This window comes from Lynx canadensis, chromosome B3 (genome assembly GCF_007474595.2).
Source record: "Lynx canadensis isolate LIC74 chromosome B3, mLynCan4.pri.v2, whole genome shotgun sequence".
In the NCBI taxonomy this organism is placed as follows: Eukaryota; Metazoa; Chordata; class Mammalia; order Carnivora; family Felidae; genus Lynx; species Lynx canadensis.
This window is the reverse complement of record NC_044308.2, coordinates 135732379-135756945: the sequence shown is the minus strand read 5'-3', so window position 1 is coordinate 135756945 and position 24567 is coordinate 135732379. Positions and strand designations below refer to the sequence as shown.

The 24567-nt window shown below is 37.7% G+C and overlaps 1 protein-coding gene across 5 annotated transcripts in view; it reads right to left on the bottom strand.

The window, feature by feature from the left end:
* Positions 1–24567, bottom strand: part of UNC79 (unc-79 homolog, NALCN channel complex subunit) — a 267414-nt gene that overhangs the window by 223387 nt on the left and 19460 nt on the right. For all 5 annotated transcript variants that reach the window (XM_030319845.1, XM_032593446.1, XM_032593447.1 and 2 more), the window contains exon 2: positions 1622–1742. In XM_030319845.1, coding sequence (XP_030175705.1) covers positions 1622–1742 — 121 coding nt within the window. The remainder of the gene's footprint in view (positions 1–1621; positions 1743–24567) is intronic.

Here is a 24567-nt window from a genome sequence, read left to right as displayed (position 1 = left end):
GACGAAATGGATGTTGGGCATTAAGGAGGGCACTTGGATTCCACTCCTGAAACCAATACTACACTGCATGTTAACTAACTTGAATCTACATAAATAAATTTTAAAAAGAAAATGGATTCAGCTCAATGGCACAGAATCTTCTCCAACAGCTACTTGAACAAACTACCTTAACACCAGTTTTATCATTAAAATGCTATGAGCCATGATCATATCCTAATAATCCATGGCTCAAGAAAATGGAAACTTCATGTCTTGCAAACATGACTTCAGTATCCTAAATTTCCAAACTTTCTGACACAATGACTAAGACTTAAGCAGTAGGCTTCAAAGTGCCAACAAATGTCACAGTTTCTTTGCAAAGTGAATTCAGAATCTGCTTGCTACTGAAAAAAAGCCTCCCACTTTGAGAACTTCTCCAGATTTGTGATAAAGGACAATGTTTCCCGTTGAGAACCCTGACCTCAAAGACAAAAGGAGAATTCAAAAGAGCAGGATCAGATGCTTGTATATCAATATAAACAAACTGATTATTTCAATGAACACTGAGCAAATAATCCCACTGCAATTTGAAAGAAGGGAAATTGCCTCTACTTACTAAGCAAGTATGAAATCTATGAATCTGATACACAGAATCCCTTTAATACAGAATAGGGACACCAAGTGTTCTAAAGAAGACAAGATACTCCAAAGAATAAGAAGAACAAAGATCAGGGCTGTAGAAGACGAGCAGCTGACTTAAACGTGTGAAACTTCTTTCTACAAAGCATTCAGACTGCCAAAGGCTTGCCTTGCACGAGCGGGGACTCCAGGGCAACTACACTCAGTCGGAATTGGTGTTCCCTCCCTAATACCTATCTCACAAAAATGTTGCTGTTACACAGCAAAAAGAAATAGTAGCAAGTCAGTTGTGTGTTTCCAATATCAGATTTGGAGTGAGAAAATCATGGTAATGGGGAGGACCAAGCCTTGAATGTAATGGAAAGTGAAGCGTTCCCCCTTTATTCTTCAGTGTTATTTTCTCAAACAACGGAGTCTTTACTTGAAAGGCTCCCTTGTTTTCCTAAAGAGAACTGTGAAGTAGATAGGTCCCCTCCTGTCTCCGTCTTATAGTAAAAGCATCCAGGATTTGTTTTTCATTCCTCGTCCTCCTCAGAATTTCCACATCAATTGTAAAGCACGTTGAACGCTTGAAGTGTTGCACAGATTGTTATTACCATACATTATACTTCAAGAAATAGGAAATACTATTGATGAACCTAAAACACTACTTAATTCTGATTTTCTTTAGACCATGTTTCTTATTAATTTTAGCAATGTAAATTCTCCTGTCAATCTCATTCTATGTTAATGCCAGACATAAACCTTTATCACGTTAAATCTCTTGAAAAGACGTAAAGTGGAGGAAAGCAGGCGGTAGCCATGCAACCCTTTTTTTTTTCAGTTAGGCCTGTGAGCTGACCTGCTATATACACCCAGAGAACTTGAGTCCAGACTCTTCTGGCAGAGCACTAGAAAACATAAGGCCCTTCAAAACTTTCAGTGCGATAAAAGTTTAGGTCCCAATCAATTCAGCAAAACTACCTAATAATTCTTTTGAAGTAGAGGATATTTTAAAGCTTACCTTAACAAGGTCTGAGAAAAGTATTTCAGGGTGTTTGCAATATCTGTTCCTGAAGGTACAGGATAAATGTTGTGAAGAACCCGGTTATGATATTCCTGTAAGTACCGGATCTTGGAAGCAACTAGATAAAAGCAAAACAAAAAAAAAAAAAAAAATTATCTTGTAATATGTATTAGGTACACAGCTTGTTGGGTTTTCTTTTAATGATTAGATACAGGAATTTAATTAGTATTTTAAGGAAAATATGCTGAATTTTATTGGAATTCCATGATAGAAACAATTTAAAAGATCTTTAATTTCTTATAATTGTATCCAGCACACAATTTTTTTTTAAGTTATCTGGCTTAATATCCTATTCACAAATCTTCCATAACTTTTTTTATCACTAAGAAAGGCAATGCTCCAAATCACTGTATAATCACCCCCAAGTTAGCTTCTTATTATCAAAATAATAATAGATATAAATCTCTGCCACTAGAGAATTATATTTAAGATTGCTTAACTAAAACTGAAGGAGAAAACTCAAAGGTCTTTCAACAATACTCCAAAAATCCTGAAATATAGGGAGTCCGTTGCACAATGGCATCAGTCAAAATCAGATTTTTAACTCAATGTGATCATAAAAGCACGTAGTGTGTTTACTGAATGTTTGAACTGTGAGAATACGTTAAGAGGAGAGTAACTCGGTGAGTGTTGAGTAAGAATATAATGACTGGGTAGTAATAAAAATATGAAAAATAAATGTCACATTTTTCCTTCCAAGGAGTTTCATAAATTAGAAAACTTCCTAATAGCTTTTCTGAGCAGAGCTGCTCAGATCTTCTCAAGATGCAGGAGGGACTCAATGGGCTTGTTTACCCTCCTAGACCTACCTGGAGTCACCAGCATTGTCCACATTCCTGACCTGACCTTTGACCTGGCTGCAGTGAATGGCCCAGTGCTAGTCATTCCTCTTTGCAAATCCCAAGGGGCCATGGTGATCACCGTCTCTCAGGTCTCCTCTTCCACAGAGCTCTCAACACTGTCCATTTGTCCTTTCAATCTTTAAGGCTACCAAGGGAGCCTTTTAGGTGGTATGGCTCACTGTCAGCAGTTAACAGAAGACATATCAAGTCCTGGAGAAGCAAGGTCTTGCTGTTCCCAACAGCCCATGGAAACAAACTCCTGGATGCAATTCTAACTGAAATGCTGGCGTAAGCAACTTAAAAAAGTCATATGCTTTGACAGGCGAAGAATCACAGAATGGAAATAGAAACTGGAGGGACCTTAGCGACCTTTTCATAACCATTTCATTTTAAAGATAGGGAAAATGACGGCACATAGGTAGTCAATGGCAGAGGTAGGACCAGAATTTTAACCCTTAGTTCCCAACCGGTGTTCCTTCCACTAGGACATACTCTAGATTACGATCTGAAATGAAGTCAATATGGCAGATAGTGGGTGTTGTTGCATGATTAAAAGCAATTTTTAGCTGCTATTTGGTAACATTGATTCTAAATCCCACACATACCATTGATCAAATTGCCTTTCCTCCCCCCTACTACCTGCACTAATCCATAATATGGTTATCATTTCCCACAAAAAGAAGTCTAGATTGCAGATAATATACCTGAGTTTGTATAGCATATCACCCTCTGAAGAAGCACAAGTTATAGCCGTTGTCTCAATGAACCCCATAAATGTTTGGTTGTAAATAACTGTTTTCCTGAGATGAGGTAAAAGAAGGGATACTTGAAATGTTTCAATTACATAATCTACAAAAACCCACTTTCTTCTCAGTGTTTTTGATCTGCTATTAACCACCTTTGAAAAAAAAATCACATTACTGGAACCTCCCCCGCCCATTAATACATAGTTCCAAGTCCCAATATTTGAGGTGTGTTCTAGCTAGCATATGTTCTCAGCTCACTACCACCACAGGAGTGCTCTGTTACTGTGATTTTTCACAAGCTTTAATATTCAGCAGGTTTCTGTCAAGTATTTCAGGGACACCATTAACCATCCTATCACCTAAAAAAAGGTGTTGATGGTTGTCAACTGGGACAATAAACTCACGGGAAGAGAAAAGCCATAGATCCCAAACTCGATGTTTGCTTGTAATTCAAGAGCTACAACAACCATCACTACACAACAAAAATAAGCATTTAGAACCACGGGTGAAATGAATGGATATTCTTTTATAGTTCTTTTGTTAAAATGCAGCAACGGCTCCTTCAACAGGTATCCAAACATGCAAGGGAAAGCAGAGACAAGAATCACTCCCTTCTTTGAGAAGTGATTTAATATTTACAGATGTCACATTGCATGTCTTTAATTACTACCTGTTTATGTTTGTATATAAGGTTGTAAGTTTCTTGAACGGCAGAAAACTGTATCTACTCCTGTCTCTATAACCAAGCCTAACACACTGCCTGACACTCAGTAAAAACTCAATCATTTGGCAGGATAATGAACAAATGAATTATACCTAATAATACCCCTTACCATTGGGGGCGCTTTTTTTTTTTGCATATATACATCTGTGCTCCCACACTAGATTGTTGACTCTTTTTACCCTAGTGCTGGACATCTAGTAGATACTCAATAAATAACTGATGAGTGAAGATGATAACAGGGAAGAAAGAAAGAGGGGGAGAGAAAGAAGCACAAAGAGAGTGGTGAGTAATCATGAAAGACAACTTGTAGAACCTGTTGGAAAATGTTCAAGCTAAATTCTGCATTGGTGAAATGCAACAAAATCTTAGCAATCATAGATTTATTTAACTTTCATGTTTTCAACTATTTGAGAACATCCAGAAAGTCCCTGACATACAGTAATGTGTAATTATGCTGAGGATGTGAACAAAATGCATTTACATTTCAACCTTGTACACAAAAAAAAATGGTCATGTCGCTGGTTAGTAAGCCTATGTGAGCAACAGCAGCTCGCTGTGAGCACTGAGTTCTTACTCTTTACTCCAATCATTTACCAGAATATTGCTATAGAACCTCAGATAATTGAGATATAAACAAACGATCTCCAAGCTCAACTGACTGTAAGACTGTGAAACTACCTTTTTGTAGTAAGCTCCTATCCACCCTCTTCAATCACTGTTTCATCCCTCTCCACATTCTTCAAAGCTCCCCCACACCTACTCTTTTCCTTACAGTTTTAAGGAAACAGAAGTCATCTGTTACAGACTGCATTGTGCCCCCCCCCAAAACACATAGGTTGAAGGCTTGATGTCAAAATGTGACTATTTGGAAATAAGGCCTTTAAAGTGGTGAGTAAGTAAAAATTAGACCCTTGGAGTAGGCTTTGATCCAGTCTGACAAGTGCCCTTATAAAGAGAGGACATTAGGACACAGGAGAGACACCAGGGATACATGTGCACAGAGAAAAAGCCATGTGAGGACAGGGAGACAGTAGCCATCTGCAAGCCAAGGAGACGGGCCTCAGGAGAAACCAAACCTGCCGACACCTTGATCTTGGACTTCTGGCCCCCAGGACAGTGAGAAAATTAATTTCTGTTGTTTACACCACCTGGTTTGTGGGAATTTGTGATGGCAGCCCTAGGAAACCAACTAATACACCACCATAGAGGAAATCCTCCAATAGTATAAGCCAGAGCTAAGGGTCTAAGCTCTGAAATCAAACACTTCTGGATTAAGACTTTGGTTCTACTTCTACTTAACTCCTGTTTCCTCATCTGTAAAATAGGGATAATCATACCAACTTCATGGGGTTACTGTGAACATTAATCACTTACTGCGCCAACCACTTAGCATAGTACCTAGTACAAACTCAACACAGAGTAGACAGCAAAGCCTACTTGCATCTCCTTTCTTTTTCCAATCAAACATCATCAATCAGACCACTAGTACTCTCCCTCCCACTAAGTCATGGCCATAAGCATTCAAATAAACTCTAGAATCTCCCTTGTTAAAGGGAAACAAAAACTCTCTCCCTTGACCTGACATTCCCCTCCAGCACTGGCCTCTCTCTTCAGAGCCAAGATTATAAAGAGTTGTGTACACTCTCTCATTTCTCCATCACTTCCAATTCTTGGACTCACTCCTGTCAGGCTTCCACCACCACCACTGCCCTGAATCCCCCTTTCCCACCATCATCTGGAGCCTCCATGTTGCCACATCCAATGGGCACTTTACCGTCATCATTTTCCTGGATGTTTTAGCCCATTCCATACAGCCAATCCCTTCCTCCTTGATACACCCCCGTGGGCTTCCCAGGAACCCCACATTCTAGTCTTCCCCCTTACTGCTCCAGTGCAGCCCCTCACTGAGCTCCACTACTTCCTCCATTACTTGATGTTTAATGTGAGAATTCCTCAGGGCTCAGGCCTAGATTCTCTGTTCCTCTGTCTCCATATTCTATCCACAGGCAACCCCACCCATCCATAGAGCCTGCAGCACGATCTATGCCAACTACTCTTAAATTTGTATCGCCATCCCAGATGGGTAGCTCTTCTGAGTAACATACCTCATCAATTCAATTTCTCTACTTAGGAATCTTACAGATATCACAAAGGCAAACATGTTCCACACTGAACACTTATCTCACCCTTTACCCCCCCCAAAAAAAAACCTATTCCACCATCTATACAATCTACTAAGTCACTCCAACAAAGTATTCTGAGAATCATCCTGACAGCTCCTTTTCCCTCTCTCTCACACCCTTAATCCAACCTGTCACTAAATCCTGTCAATGGATAATATACCTCCAAAATATACCTCCAATCTGTCTTCTGTTCTTTATCTTCATGATCATTACTGGGCACCATCACCTCCCCATCAGTTGTGAAAGCCCCTTATTCATCTTCCTGGTTCTCTCTTGCCTCTCTCCAGCTCTTTCTCCTCAGAGCAGTCAAAGAGATTTTTCTAAAATATAAACTATCTCAGGGGCACCTGGGTGGCTCAGTCAGCTAAGCATCTGACTCTTGATTTCAGCTCAAACACTTCAGCTCGGCTCATGATCTCGCAGTTTGTAAGTTTGAGCCCTTCATCAGGCTCTGTGCTGACAGTGCAGAGCCTGCTTGGGATTCTCTCTGCCCCACCCCCATGCACTCACGTGTATGTACACACACACACACTCTCTTTCTCTCTCAACATAAATAAACTTTAAATAAATAAATAAATAAATAAATAAATAAATAAATAAATAAATAAAATATAAACTATTTCATGCAAACCCTTCAGTGGCTTCCCATTGCCCTCAGAACAAAATCTAAAATCCTTAACATATTATACCAGGTCCCTGCCTACCTTCCAACTTTGCATCATACCTTAACAGTCAGACATACTGGCTCTTGCTCCAGTTTTTTGAACTGGCAAAGCTACTTTTTGCCTAAAAACCTTTATATGTACTTGTCCCTCTTCCTACAATGCTTTTCTCTCCATGTTTGTCTGGCTAACTACTACTTCTACTTCAAGGCTGACTTAAAATATAACTTCCTAATGGAGGTCTTCTCTGACTTCCCTGTCTAAACTGATTCCCTTTCCTCCACCTTCATTTTGCTCTGTCATCATACCTTATGCTTTTTTTTCCCCATAGTTAACACAATTTTTAACACATATTTTGGTGATTTTTTTATTGTCTCTTCCAAGTGGACAATAGGCTCCAAGAACTAGGTCTTTTGTTCTCCATTATATATCCCTGAGTGCCCAAGGAATGTTGAATTTGCTGGGTCCCAGAAAAGGTGAAAGGAAAGAAGGGAGGGAGAGGGACAGTGGCTTTTCCCAGTGGTTAAACTCTATTTCTTTATGAAAATAGCCAAGAAAGCCAACTGTTAAAGCTGTGATAAAAATAAAGAAAACACAGAAAGGAATCTGAGAAAGTGATGAATTTTATCCAGGTGTATGCAAGTCTAATCTCTGCTCTGCTCCTAGCCCCACCATTTGCTAGAAGCTTTGCTACATGTGGAGAGAAACATCCACAAGGGCAAAATTCAGGCATTCATTTTAGGCATATACAAATACTTCAACAAAATTAAGATCATATAGTACATAAGCTTTAAATCATTTTTTCTTTAAATCTTTAGTATTTTCCTATGTCACTAAGTATTTTTAATAACAACCCATTCCTATTTTTAAATTTGTATCAATCTATGCTTATTACCATAAAAGTAAAAAATTCATATTAAGTTCAATGAAGAAATAAAAATTAACTAAAGGCGCCCTATTCAGAGATAACTATACTTAACATTCTGGTGTATTATCCTTCCAGGAAATTTTCTTTGCATAAACTCAATTTACAAAATTGGGAGTATTCTGTAGCTTTAGAATCTGTTTTCCTCACTTTCTATATCAGAAATACATTCCTACATCATCACTTTAATGTAAGTACATTTTATTTATGTATGTAAATTGTAACTTATGTCACCGATCATCTATCTGTGAGATTTGGGGTTATTTTTCATTATTCTATTCAATGCTGCAAAGAATATCCTTTCAAACATGTGCACACATCTTCAGCTATCTCCTTAGAATACATTTTTAGTCACAGAATTGCTGACTCAGACAAGAAATACTCATTTTAAAGCTTTTCATAGGAATTAAGACATTTTCCTTCAGAAGGACTGTTTCTCTTTATATACCAGTCATGCACATATGAATAATAATGAACAATGTTTATTGAATGTCCACTATTTATCAGGTGCTCCATATACATTATTTTTTAATCTTCACAATAATATTATGGAGTGATTATTATCATTTCCATTTAATGTTGACTAAACCAGGGTGCTTGGATGCCTCAGTCAGTTAGGCATCCAATTCTTGATTTTGGCTAAGGTCATGATCTCACACTTTGTGAGTTTGAGCCCCAGGTCAGGCTCTGCACTGACAGTGTAGAGACTGCTTCAGATTCTCTGTCTCCCTCTCTGTCTGCCCCTCCCCTGCTCATGCTCGCTCATCTCTCTCTCTCTCTCTCTCTCTCTCTTAAAATAAATAAACATTAAAAACAAATAAATAAGGTTGAATAAACCAAAGCTCAAGCATAACTGACTCACCCAAAACACAAAACAAGTAAGTGCAGATAGTTTCCTGGCTAGAAACCAGGCTTCTCCTTCAGGGCCACACTGTTCTTTAATTATTCTTACAAGCTTAATAATATTAATTTCATGATATGGGAAGGAATATTGATATTTCCCCTATTTCACTATGTGAGGATTGTGTTGTTTCCAGTATTTCATTGAGGAACACTGCAGTGAGCAGATGAAATATTAAAACTAAATGAGTTTTACTTTTGTTTTTAGAAAACACAAACTGATACTTGTTTACTTCATTGGTACCAACAATTTTCTCTTGAAAAATCAAATCCTGTTAATCCTTCAAGGCCCATCTTAAGAGTCACAAACCATTCATGACTGGTTGACTCTAGACACTCTGGTTGACTCTAGACATTAGCACCATCTCCCTTTTCTGCCTGACTGCTCAGAGCACTCATTATCTGCCCTCAAAAATTTTGTCACTATCATTATATAAAATTTATCACTGATAATAAACTGGTCCAGATGGTTCTAAATTAGTTTTCATGTTTGCAAATATATAACCCTAACAATACCTTAATTACCTTTGAGGATATAACTGTCTTATATACCATTGTAATTCCTTAGAATTTGTCACAATGCTAGGTACTAAGAGATGGGCTAAAATGTTTAACACATTTCATCTTTAAAATGTGATGTGATGTTTAACACAGCGGTTAAAATGAATTACAGTTTAAATGTCACCTTTGTTATAATCCTATAATACTCTCTAAATAAATTCTTTAAAACGCTAATGACATTTATGCAAATAAATAATTTCTAGATAAAAATGTGTTAGTAAAAAATGTAAATAGTGGAGGTTTACTCAGTTTTCCTGTGTCTCTTGTGTGAACACAGAACATAAGAATGCAGCCCAGCTGATATCTTGATTGTAGCTGGTGAGACTGAAGCAGAGAACATAGCTTCACCACATGAAGACTCCTGAAAAACTCAAACTGTGAGCTTCCTTCAACAAGCAAACCAAAATGTACCTAGGATCTAGCTTTGTTTACTTTTTTGTTTTGTTTTTAATTTCTAATTCTTATTTTTTTATTTTATTAATTTTTTTCTTCCTCCAATATGACAAAATGAAGGAATTCACCCCAAAATAAAGAACAGGAAGAAATGACAGACAGGGGCTTAATCAACACAGATATAAGCAAGATGTCTGAACTAGAATTTAGAACCACGATAATAAGAATACTAGCTAGGGTTGAAAAAAGCATAGAATCCCTTTCTGTGGAGGTAAAAGAAATAAAACCTAGTCAGGACGAAATTAAAAATGCTATAACCAAGAAGCAATCTCGAATAGATGTCGTGATGGCAAGGATGGACAAAGCAGAGCAGCGAATCAGCAATATAGACTATAAAATTATGGAGAATAATTAAGCAAAAAAAAAGAGGGAAACAAAGGCAAAAGAACATGACACAAGACTTGGAGAACTCATGACTATTAAAAAGGAATAACATCCAAATCATAGGAGTCCCAGAAGATGAAGAGAGGAAATGGAACAGAAGGTTTATGTGAGCAAATTATAACAGAAAACTGCCAATCTGGGGAAGGACACAGACATCAAAATCCAAGAGGCACAGAGAACTCCCATTAGACTGAACAAAAACCAACCATCAACAAGGCATATCATAGTCAAATTCACAAAACACACAGACAGGAAAGGAAAGAATTAGGAAAGCAGCAAGGAAAAAAAGTCCTTAACCTATAAGGACGACAGATCAGGTTCGCAGCAGACCTATCCACCGAAACTTGGCAGGCCCAAAGGAGTGGCTGGATATATTCAATGTGCTGAATCAGAAAAACATGCAGCCAAGAATTCTTTATCCAGCAAGGCTGTCATTCAAAATAGAAGGAAAGATAAAGAATTTCCCAGATAAACAAAAACTAAAGGAGTTCATGAGCACTACACCAGTCCTGAAGAAATCTTCAGGGGGACTCTTTGAGTGGAGAAAAGACAAAAGAAAACAAAAAAGACCAAAAGCAACAAAGACTAGGAAGGACTGGAGAACATGACCAGAAACACCAACTCTACAGGCAACGCAATGGCACTAAATTCATATCTTTCAGAATTCACTCTAAATGTCAATGGACTAAATGCTCCAATCAAAAGACATAGGGTATCAGAATGGATAACAAAGGAAGACCCATCTGCATGCTCCTTACAAGAGACTCATTTTAGACCTAAAGACACCTGCAGATTGAAAGGGGATGGAGAACCATTTATCATGCTAATGGCTGTCAAAAGAAAGCTAGAGTAGCCATATTTATATCAGACCAACTAGATTTTAGAATAAAGACTGTAACAAGAGATGAATAAGGACATTATATCATAATTAAGGGGTCTATCCATCAAGAAGATCTAACAATTGTAAATATTTATGCCCCCAACATGGACGCACAAATATATAAATAAAATAATTACAAACATAAAGAAACTCATTGATAATACTACCATAATAATAGGGGACTTCAACACCCCACTTACAACAATGGACAGATCATGTAAACACAAAATCAACAAGGAAACAATGGCTTTGAATGACACATTGGACTGGGTGGACTTAACAGATATATTCAGAACATTTCATCCTAAAACAGCAGAATACACATTCTTCTCGAGTGCACATAGAACATTCCCCAGAATACATCACAGACTGGGTCACAAACCAGCCCTCAACAAGTACAAAAAGATTGAGGTCATACCTTGCATATTTTCAGACCACAACACTTTGAAACTCAAAATCAACCACATGAAAGAATTTGGAAAGATCATGAATACTTGGAGATTAAAGAACATCCTACTAAAGAATGAATGGGTTAACCAAGAAATTAAAAAGGAAATCTAAAAGTACATGGAAGCCAATGAAAATGATAACACCACAGCACAAAACCTCTGGGACATAGCAAAGGCAGTCATAAGAGGGAAGTATATAGCAATCCTTACTAAAGAAGGAATAAATGTCTCAAATACACAACCTAACGCTGTACCTAAAAGAGCTGGGGAAAGGACAGCAAATAAAGCCCAAAACCAGCAGAAGAAGGGAAATAATAAAGATTAGAGAAGAAATCAATGATATCGAAATAAAAGAAAAATATCAATGAAACCAGAAGCTGCTTCTTTAAAAGAATTAACAAAATTGGTAAACTCTAGCCAGATCGATCAAAAAGAAAAAGGAAAGGACCCAAATAAAAAAAATCAAGAATGAAAGAGGAGAGATTACAACCAACACTACAGAAATACAAACAATAATAAAGGAATATTATGAGCCATTATATGCCAACAAATTGGGCAATCTGGAGGAAATGGACAAATTCCTAGAAACATATAAACTACCAAAACTGAAACAGGAAGAAATAGAAAATTTGAACAGACCCATAACCAGTAAAGAAATTGAATCACTAATCAAAATTGTCCCAACAAACAAGAATTCAGGGCTGGATGGCTTCCAGGGGAATTCTACCAAACATTTGAAAAAGAGTTAACACCTATTCTTTGAAGCTGTTCCAAAAATAGAAGTGGAAGGAAAAGTTCCAAAGTTATTCTACGAGGCTAGCATTACCTTGATTCCAAAACCAGACAAAGACCTCACTAAAAAGGAGAACTACAGACCTATTTCCCTGATGAACATGGATGCAAAAATTCTCAACAAGATACTAGCAAACTGGATCCAACAATACACTAAATACGTTCACCACAAACAAGTGGGATTCATTCCTGGGCTTCAGGGCTAGTTTGATATATGAAAATCAATCAGTGTGATACATTACATTAATAAAAGAAAGGATAAGGACCACATGATCCTCTCAATAGATGCAGAAAAAGGCATTTGACAAAATACAGCATCCTTTCTCAATAAAAACCCTCCAGAAAGTCGGGATAGAAGGATCAAACCTCAAGATCATAAAGGCCATATCTGAAAGACCCACAGCTAATAATAAGGAAGACACTTGTTGGGATGAGCACTGGGTGTTATTTGCAAGTGATGAATCACTAAATTCTATTCCTGAAATTATTATTATACTATATGTTAACTAACTTGGATTTAAATTTTAAAAAATAACAAAGGCTTAAAAAATGTAAATAGTGCAGAAATTTTTTCATAATTTATTTTCCTCCCATCTCTCATATTTTCCTCCCAACTCCAAATAATCATTTCCCTTGATATATTCCAAAATATTTATAGGTTCTTCATTATCATTTGCAAAATTTACTCATTTTCTCTTCAAGTGGACCACTCATTTTCCTTCTCATGACTTGAACCCTAAACATTCTGGGTAACTGTCTTGGAGTTGTCACAATGTCCTGCAGACAGCTCTGAGATGCAGTGTGAGTTCCCACCTACACCAACGTGTGACCTCAAGCAAGTCACTTAATATCTCTGAGCCTCAGGGGTTCTTGTTTGTCTGTTTTGATTTGTTCTGTTCTGGTTTTGCCAAATGAGAAATTAAAATAGTATTTCCCCCATATTCTTTATAAGCTGGTTATTAATGTTATAGACTTGAAAGCATATACCCTAATTCCATCTTAATTTTTATTGGTTTCTTCTGCTGCTACATAAAGTCCAAGACTTTATGGATTTGCTGTCATTGTTCCCTTTTAAACTATTCATCTTCTTTTCAGCTAAGCTTTCACTGAGAAATGATAGACATAAATAAAGAGGCCTGGACATACTTTACAAATTTGGAGTACTATAAATATTTACCACAATGGTTGAAGTAAAAAAGTATGCCTCATACCTTTTTCATTTCTTCTCATAATTAGAGGATCAGTAAAGAATCAGACATCCTTCTTAATCACCTTGCATATCTTAAGAGATGACTTTTTTGTCTCCCAGGTCCTTAAGATTCTACTTTTTTTTTAAATTTTTTAATTACATTTATTTATTTTTGAGAGACAGAGTGAGACACAGCACAAGCGGGGTAGGGGCAGAGAGAGAGGGAGACACAGAATCCAAAGCAGGCTCCAGGCTCTGAGCTGTCAGCACAGAGCCCAACGCAGGGCTCGAACCCACAACCGTGAGATCATGACCTGAGCTGAAGTCAGACACTTAACCAACAGAGCCACCCAGGCGCCCCATTAAGATTCTACTTGTTGGTCCAATTGGTTCTATCTAGAAATCAGCTCTAAAATCTACCCTCTTCTCTAACTGCACTGACATCACCTTAATTTAAGCCTGCAAAAGCTCTTTCCGAGATTATTGCTGTGATATCCAGACTGAAACCCTTAAGATCCCTTTTTCACAAGATCTTCCAGAGTGATGGTTCTAAAATGCAAATATTCCTCATTTCCTGCTGGTTGAAATCCAAGCAATTAGCTAGAAGAGTCCAACATGAACAGATCCCTGTTCATCTGTCAAGCTTCAACTGTCTCTTCCATATGTATCACAGTGTAGCCATAATGACTTGCAAAAATCCCAATTCATATTGCTCTTACCCTTCCATAGTCTTGTACACTATTGTCTCTGCAGGAATGCAATCCATACTTGTGTGCCTGGCCAACTCCTAATAATTCTTCAAAGCTCAGTTGTAACCACTTCCGCTATAGATAACTAACCCACCCTACCACAAGATACATCTCTTTGGTGCTTTCATAGCACACAAGGCTTCCCTCTATCACAGCACTTACCACTATATTCTATAATCATTAACTCATTCACTGTCTCCTCACTAGGCTATCAGGTCCTTGAGATCAGAAACTGTCTCTTTCATTTTTGCATTCCCAGAATTTAGTAAGTATCTGGTTCTAAATAAACGTCTGATGAATAAAAATGAATGAATGAATTCATATATCACATGATTCTTGGTAGCAAAGCTGTTTCAAATTTATATGCCTTTCATAGGCTGGTTTTGGATCTTGGATATGACACTAATTCCCTCTACCTCTTCTTCCCATTTCTTGTAGGAAGGACAATTTATATCACAAGAACTACTGTATCACCTTCTTCCACAGTCCCCAGTTCCACCACTAGCCATCTTGGGGATCTGGTTGAAAGTTGACTAAAGGGCTGAGGATGGACTTGTGTCTACACAGATGGAGAGAGAGAGCAAAAAATTACCTACTCCAAGAGCCAAGAGGAACAGACAGAAAGCCCCGCTCTAAAAATTTAACTGTGTGAGAAACCAGGCATGACCTTATAGTCATAGGACAATATGTGCCCCATTCTCACCTGACCAGCTCAAGGAACAGAATCAGGGCAGAGGAATATAAATAGTCCTTATCCTCTGAGTCAGTCTCAACTGAAGACTAGAGCTATGTACCCCCAGGTTCAGGAAAGTGAGATACCCTCTATTGAAGCATACCCTTAGGAAGGATAATTGGCAAAAATAATTTCAGGAGAAGTAGAAAATATACAGGGCTTGGCACAGCTAAAATTGGTCCTAATCTATTCAGAATAAATTAGGGTCACTTCCTCCACTACATAAGGACCATAGAGAACTTCTGAGGGCAGAGGTGCCAGACTACCCCATTTGAAGACACAACTTGAAGCTCTGATATTGGTAAAGAAGTCAAGCTGAGGGAACTTTGGTTGGGAATAAGGCTCTACCAACAGACCAGAATTTAGAGTCTTGTCTACTGCCCACTGAGCCTAAATTCAGCTTGTTGCACTTGAAAGTCCTCCTTGTATTTAATGTCTGTCTATCCTTTATTTTCATGTGGAGTTTGGGGTGATGGAGTTAGGTTTTGGTCTTTTTATTTGTTTACTTTTTACTATGGAAACTGTAAATATGTAATAGTGGAAAGAAAAGTAAAACAAAGCCTTGTACCCAACACTACACTATCACATTTGTTTTTTTCATCAGACTATGCCACTTATAAATACTTTAATATAATCTCCAACTAATAAAGACACATATAATTGAATACTACTACCACACCCAATAAAATTAACAAATAAATCTCTTAATATCAGGGGTCAAACAAGATTTGCAAGGGGCATTTCACGAATTGCATCTGCATCCCTTCATCATTCCCTTCTGGTATCACAACTTCATTATGCACTCACCAGGCTCCTAAGGAAGCTCTAGAACACAGAGAGTTTGGGCCTGTGGTCTCATCTGCATTTCTGCCCCACATACCAGCTCCTCCAAGCCTCTCAGTATTTATTTCATTATATACCTGTAATTGTCTGCAGCTACAAGACACATCTCAACCCTGTTCCTTACATCACCTCCAACAACTGGAGCTTTTCACACACAAAAAGTTCCATTTTATAGACAGAAAGATGGAGGAACCAAGAGTTAAAAGCAGAAAGACTGGGGTCAGCTAAACTAAAACCTAGCTGTCAGTTGAATTCAGGTTCTTCTACTTACTGACTATGAGAACTTGGGTAAAGTAATGAACTTCTATGAGCCTCAATTTCCTCACCTATAAAATGGGGATAATGATATCTGTCTCACAAGGTTGCCACAAGGGTTTTTAAATATTACATTAATAAACTACTTAGCACAATTACTGGCACATAGCAGACAATAAATTGCAACTATAATTAGCAGCCACACGTGGGATACTTCTCCTTTCCCTTTCCCAGTCCAAAACTCTGAACCTTAAAAAGGAATAATCTGTGGAGTAAGGAAAACACAGCAGTGATATTTCATCAACAAAATTAAGCATAACCTCCTACACACACACACACACACACACACACACACACACACACACACACAATCTACTACTACATTTGGTACTAAAATCTAGTTTTATATTCAGAGACCTATCATTTTTAAAGAATAAAAAACAAATATAGCTAATAATAAAGACATTCCAAAGTGGAGATGTGAGGAGAACAATTGTTTGGGAGGTCTAGCAAGAAACCAAAGCTCTTTGCAAATCCTTGATCAAAGGATGATCCTTCTTTGAGGAAGGTCATCCTCTTCAAATGAAAGCAAAACCTCATAAAAAATACAAACGAAGAGTGATGGAAAAGGATACACCTATTTAGAGAGCTAAAAGAGTCAAATCTCCCTTCAAAAGCAAAAAAAATTCAAATGTCACAAATTTCATTGTTAATTCATCCAAATATTCATATACTTACATATATGTTCCTCAGTGGGTTTTAGTTCCAGGTGGCAAACATTACCTGGAACTTTCAGCAGACAGGGTAGATCAGCAAAGAACACTCCTGTTCTTTGGCAAGTGAGGCCAATACCATCAACATCATTACATTGTGTATCATTACATTCTCATCATCAATTACATTTGTATAGCCATTTACATTTTTTAAAGCACTTCCACATACATTATTCAGTTACATTTCTGTGCAGTTAACTTTTAAGAAACACTGTAAGTCAGGAGTTGAAGGGAATTTTAGATATCAAGTAAAAGTCAGGCAACAAAGGGAAAGGAAAAAATATCAATATTCTTATTCATTAGATATTGATTGAACACTCACTATGTGCGAGGAACTTTGAACTGTGAATAAATCAACAATAAGAAAGACATAATCATCGTCTTATGGGTCACAATAATCCCAATAATAATTCTAAATTCTGAGTATTTACTTTGTGTCATAAACACAAAAACAATAGTATTACTATTATTATTCCCATATTACCAATGAGAAAAACCAAAGCTCTGGAGGTTAACTTGCCAAAGGTCACATAGGAAGTAAATGATAGAGCCACTTTCTGACATGTCACCTATAAAGAGAAACAACTGAACTAGTTGTAGCCCACCATACATTTTTCAGCACTTTTTTAAAAAAACACATAGATACATAAAATCACCCAGTGCTTTCATGCATGAATTAGTGAGACCTAACCACTTGCCAAGTAGAAAATGTCTTAACATGGAAACACTGCATTTGCCAGAGATGGGGCACTTGCAATAAAGAAAAGGGAAAAAGCAATGTATTCAAGTCAAAAGAGAAGACTACTGTTCGAGTTTTTATTGCACTACTGGTCAGGAGAGTTTGTTCTAGGAACTATGAAAGATTCCATGCTGTGATGGAGAAAATGATAAAGGCAGTGAATTTCTTCAAATTGAGTGTTGTGTTGGATATTAGCAATGATCTGACATGGAATATGGAGCTCCATTCTATTTTAATGCAATCAAGTCAGGTTATAGAAGTTTCTTTTAAAAGTTTATTGAGCAACCTCCTCAGATCAAGATTTTGAAATTGAAGAACCTAAGAGGCCAAATCTTAAGTAACTCCCACCCCACCCAAAGAGAGATCACAAATTTGTATCTTCCTTCTGATGTGACATCTGAATACTGTACTTGAAACTACAAGGGTGAGGGTGGAAGGTGGGGAACAGGAGCATCACTGATTTGTTCAAGGAAATATAAACCCAGATACAGATTTAGCAGATGAAAACTAGAGAATGTTTTAATCTATCACTACTAAACTGTACTGCACTCTCTATAGTCACAGATTTTTGAGGAACTGAGGAACTATGTGGTGGAAATAATGTCAGAGATATACAGAGGCTGATGACTATGAATCATTTATGTTTCTACATCTAAGTACAATACTCAAGACGTATCTGAGTTATCAACCATCAATCCATCAATCAATCAATGTGGCTCCATTTTAAAAGGAAAGGATTGCGCAGAAAATAAATTCTACTACCTAAGGAAATATAGATATCCCAGAACTGCCTAAATAAGAAGATGAATTATAGACAGCACTGTCTGGAAATGTAAATGTCTGGCTACATAGACAAACTCTAGGAAATATCTGGGATCCTGCTTTTCTGTTAAAGCACACTGTCTTTCATGAAAGTCCAAGCTGAGATTCATGACCCATCAGGGGTTAAAAGTCAGATGTCCATGACTCAGAATACACATGGTAATTCTCAAAAATAACTCAGTCCAGGGATGTCTGTGTGGCTCAGTCGGTTCAGCAGCTGACTGTTGATTTCAGCTCAGGTCATGATCCCAGGATGGTGAGATCAAGCCCCATGTCAGACTCCATGCTGAGCATGGAATCTGCTTTCTCTCCCTCTCCCTCTGCCCCTCCCACACACATTCTCTCTCAAAATAAATAAGTAAACATTTTGAAAAAAAGAACAATTCAGCCCATCATACAATATTTTCTCTAACTTGATCAAAATAGAGCAATAAGTAAATATAAAAGCATAACTCTTTAGAAACTCTCTGAAACTCTTAAAATTATAACATGTCTTTAGTATTTACTATGTCCCAGGCATTGTTCTAAGCATTTTAGCCTTTTAACTCTTGTAAGCCTCACAACAAGCTTGTAAGATAGATGCTATTTTATTCCCCTGCCCTTCTTTTTTCTACATATGAAAAAAATGGGGAATTTACTATCAATTTTTTTAAATCATGCAGTCCACATATAATTTGTTCTTTCACTCATGAATATCAGCAGATATTCACTGGGGGTCAACCATGTGCCAAACAGACAAGTAGCAACTGACTTGGCGGAATCCCAGGCCAGCAGCAAGGAAAGCTGAGAACCAATGATTTGTGTCTCAGACATAACAGTACATGAGACAGCTATAGCCCCTGATCTCATGATGCTATGGTGAAGTATAAAAGACCAACAAAGAGAACAAGAAATTGTTCTAAACATCTGTAAAGAAACATACAAGAAACAAAAAGAAACATACAAGCAGCTACAATAGAGAACAAAGAAAGCAACAGGGAATGCTTTCTTTACATAAGGTGGTTTAGGAAGGCTTCTAAGAAGAGATTGTATCTAAGTTAAGACATAAGAATGAGAAGGTGCTAGACATGAAAAAGTAGGAGAAAGTTTCTGGGTTAAGACCACAAAGTGAACACAGTCATCCAAATCATAGCATCTGGAATGCCACCAAACTACAGTAAAAATACTTTTTTTAAAGACAAGAAGAAAGGGACAATAGGCCACAAGACACACAGCAACATGATATTGGAAGCTTGAAAGCCAGTAGACAAGTAACAACTGACTTGGCAGAATCCCAGGCCAGCAGCAAGGAAAGCTGAGAACCAATCATGCGCATCTCAGAATTCTCAAAAGACATGGAACTGGCAGCACCAGATAGCTCCAGAGCTAGAGACGCAGGGAAGGAATGGGAGCTATAAAAAGAGGGATTGGCTGAAAGCTATTTAAGAAGCAATTGGGTCCTTACATTTTCTCCCCTACCTCATCCCTGAGAGAGTACCTCTCCCCAACTCGCTGGATCTAAAGTTTTTGTCTAAAGAGAATATACAACAGAGGGTCTCTGGAATGGAAGAAACCAAACACAGTTGAAGACCAAAGTAACTGACCTAAACCAAGGAAATCTGGTGGCTATATGAAGTGTGAATACAGAATACAGAACCAAACCAAGCGCTGTCCTCTAATACCTAGCAGCCAGACCCTTACTCTCCATGCTGGAGAATGGAAGCTCCTTTGTAAATCCTTCCTTCTGTGAATCTGACCAATCAAAGAGGAAAGACCTGAAGATAGATTGTGATGTCAGGGGTTCCCAGTAAATGGCTCATCAAACGCACAGGTTAGCTTCTTAGTCTGAACCCTTAACTGTGAGTAGATAGTAAAGAATGGCCAACCATCTAAAATAAAGCCTCTAACATGGAAGACAGGCAAGAAAGAACAGAAAATCAACTGTTTGGAGAAAAAAAGAATCTATGTAGAAGAAAATCTTCAAAAAAAAAAAACTGTGATTACTGTCAGAAACATGAAAGATTCCACCTATGAATAAATGTTCAGGTGCTATAAAAAAAATACACAGAATAAAAGAAAACAGAGTTCTAATAAATTAAAAGAACATGACTGAGGAAATTAATAATTAACAGAAGGGCTAGAAGATAGAGATGAGAAGATTTTCTCAAAGTACAGCAGGAATAGACAAAGTAAGAGAGAAATATGATCAATCCAGGAGGTCCAACATCAGAATAAAGGAGTTTCAGAAAAAGGCAATAGCAAAACGAGAGGAGTTAAAAACATTAACAAAATTAATTAAGAAAATTGTAGGGGCGCCTGGGTGTCTCAATGGTTAAGCAATCGACTTCAACTCAGGTCATGCTCTCATGGTTTGTGGGTTCGAGCCCCATGTCAGGCTCTGTGCTGACAGCTCTGAGCCTGGAACCTGCTTCAGATTCTGTGTCTCCCTCTCTCTCTGCCCCTCCCCCATTCATTCTCTCGCTCTCTCGCTCTCTCGCTCTCTCTCTCTCTCAAAAATAAATAAACATTAAAAAAGAAAGAAAATTTTAGAAAATAGCAGATTAAAAAGACCCATCACAATAAATAAAAATAAACACATAATAAGGCATATCATAGTGAAACGTCAGAAACTGATGGCAGGGAAAATATTCCATAGGCTTTTAAAGACGTTTTTTAGGGCCACGTGGGTGGTTCAGACTCAGTCACTTGGGCATCTGACTTCAGCTCAGTCATGATCTCATGGTTTGTGAATTCGAGCCCCACATTGGGCTCTCTGCTATCAGCACAGATCCTCTGTCCCCCCCACCTCTGTCCCTCCCCTGCTTAACACTCTCTCTCTCAAAAATAAACATTAAAAAAAATTTAATAAAAACACAATAAAATAAAGACTTTTAAATTTACATCAGAAATCAAAATGGCTTTGGATTTCTCAAAAGCAATACAGGAAGCAAGATAAATAATGAACTCTGAAAAAAATTATTATGAAAGTAGAATTCTATAATCAAGAATAAAGGCATACTTAGACATTCATGATTTCCAAAAATTTATTTCCTATGCGTCCTTTAGCCTGGAAGAGACCCAGTTGTACATCAGCATAGAGGGCCATCTGTCACTATGAAAGCACTGTGTGTAGCTCAAGAGACAGACTGTCAAAAGATGTCATCACCAAGAGCCCTACAGCCAATATACTGGATTTTTAACCCAAAGCAGAATATCTGAGAGACTGTGGCCCAGATTCTTAATTTGTTCTTGAATGAGTAAAGTTCCTATTCTCTTCCACAGTCTCCTGAAACAACTAAGGACACTTATTTTACTCCCAAAGAAGTGTTCTTCCTTGACCTGCTTCTAAGATCTAGAGGTAGACCATGTGAGCTTAAGTAAAAAATACAGAGTAACCCACTCCCTAATCATATTTTTGCCAGAAGTCCAGGTCCTGAAACACAATGCCATATCTGCCAAAAGCCCCAACTGTGGTGAACCCTCCTTTCCTTGGACTGACTCCTGACCTTGCTCAGAGATGTCCCCCAGGAGGGGCTCTCAAGGACACCAAATTCAGACTGTGCCCCAGACACTACGTTTGGCTTATTTTCATAAAATGAAAGACAGCTCAGAATTATGTATATAATTTCAAAAAAAAAACAATAAATGCAACACATAAATACAACACATAAATACATAAGTACAAAACAATAAATACCCAAATCTGGGTACCTACCACCCAGATTAAAAGGCAGTACATTCCCTACCTTAACCTGTATCCAGCTATAATTTCATTCCCCTTGCTCATCATAGAGGTATTGACCCTTCTGTTAGTCAGTCTGTTGCTTTTCTTTATCATTTTATCCTGAACATGTGTATAGCATATATAAACACTACATTATTTAATTTTTACAAACTGAAGAGCAGGGGGCCTGGGTGGCTCGGTCAGTTAAGCATCCAACTTTTACTTCGGTTCAGGTCATGATCCCACGGTTTGTGAGTCTGAGCCCTACATCGGGCTCTGCGCTGACAGCACAAAGCCTGCTTGGGATTCTCTCTCTCCCTCTCTCTGTCCCTTCCCCACTCACGCTCTCTCTATCTTTCCCTCAAAATAAATCAGTAAAACTTTAATAAATAAGTAAATAAAATTTAAAAATAAAAAACTGAAGAGCAAGCACAAACCCAATGGTGAAAGGAAAACACAATATTGCCACTGATTTGGACACTCCCTTTTTTACATGTTTTGGTCCTCTCTGAATGGCAACAAGAAAAAAGATAGAATAAAGGGGCTTTCTAAACTTCACTTTGATATAAGCACAGCTTGTTTCTAAAAGCAGCAGCCACTTATTCAAGAAATGGATTTTAAATACCAAAACATAGGTTTTTTTTAAAAAAAGTCAGGTTAAGTTGCTAAAACAGGAGGATTCTGGGAAGAGGGCAATGACAGCAGCATTGTTTCTTAATCAAACCAAGCCTCTCCATTAAAAACAAATCAATGACAACGACAAACCCAAAGACCGGCTGACAGTATCTATAACAAAACTGGGTGGCAAAGTGGCCCCATGAACCAAGTATGAGAGGAGGGAACAACTTCTGACAGCTACATGCCCATGTGATATCAGCACCCATGCTAAAAGACCCAAAAGGAAAGCCTCTGAACTTCTGATGGTCCTCTGGACAAGAACTCCTAAATTGTCCACAGGCACTCAGTAGAAACTGGTGGCCCAATGTGAAAGCCAAAGTCAAAGCAAGAAGGGTGTTCTTCAGATGATAAGACCTGATAGTGATGATGAAGCAGTCTCAGCTCTAAAAACTAACAAACCAAGGCAACTGTCAAGATAAAGCCCTGTGCTCAGAAGAAACTGCTGGAAATAGAATCCCAACTGAACAGTGTAAGGATATGAAATGCAGGAGAGAAAGAAAATCTGAATAAGAGTGGGGATAGGAACCAAGGAAAGTAGTTGGCAGAAAGTATATGAGGATATTTTGTATCACTTTGCAAAAACAAAAACGAAAAAAAAGAAGAGAAGCCCTAAAGTTATCCAGACCTCCCCCCACTGAAATTATAGAAAAACCTATTTTGCTTAAAAAATGAGCAAAAGAAAATTCCATACGAATTTATCATAGGAAAAAAGAATAGGGAGCAGAGACATGTGCACTAATCAGATGAAAACTGTTAACCTAATATTTCAAAACAAGCTGAAGGAAATTGAGCTGTGTTACTGAACACACTGAAATTAGCTAACTAGAGAAAAGAGAAATTTTTAAAAAGGTGAAAGGACTCTGGAGAGAATTAGAAATAAAATAAAAGATATTTTAAAAATGAAGACTAAACCAGCAGAAACACAGGAATAAATAAACACAATGGATAATGCTTCAGAAAAATAAACCATGGAAAAAGAGAAATTCTTAAAAATGAAAAAGAAATTAAGGGCTTTGGGTTATGATAAAATAAAGCTCTACCAATAATCCCAATTCCTCTCACATAAAACAACTACAAAGCTTAGACACAATGAAAAACTCCCTGAAGGTAAAGGAGAATGGATTTCCAGTCACCAAGGAGGACAGAAGACAGGCAGCTAAACCAGTTAAGTTCCCATCTCCAAGGCTTTTAGCCTGGGGCTAAGTGCAATCCAGGCAGCATGCACCGTGCTGAAGGCAGATATAGAAAACCCACAATCTTTTTGGCCTGGGGAACCAGATAAGGAATGTTGGCAAGCTGTGAATACTGGCTGGTGACAAAGCAAGAGGAGGAACCCCACCAAAAACAAAAAGAGCAGGACGGGGTACCTGCAAACTCCAAATATTCACCTCCCTCTCTAACACCTGAACCACACAAATACAAAGCAGACTCAAAGCAGCCTAGTTAAAGATAAAAGATCTAAGCAGAGTAAGAGGTTACTTCATAAGTAACAGAGTCTGCGGTTCAAGCCCAGCCAAGAAAATGACCTACTAATATAAAGAAAACATTCTTCATCGGTGGGAAATGACAGAATCCAAAGTATCCACAACTTCACATTTATAATGTCCAGGACAACAATCCAAAATTATCCAATACAAAGAGCCAAGAAAATGAAACACATTTCTTCTGAGAAGAAAAGAAAATCAGTCTAGTTCCATCATGAAATGAAACAGATATTGGAACTAACAGGCAAGGTATATGGCAACGGCTAGAATTATCTTCAATGAAGTAAAACAAAACATGCTTTCAGTGCATGAACCTCTAATCAGAGAAATAAGAAGTCTCTGCAGAAAAATAAGAATAATTAAAAAAGAACAAGATGGAAATTCTAGAACTGAAAAATATAATCTCTGAAATAA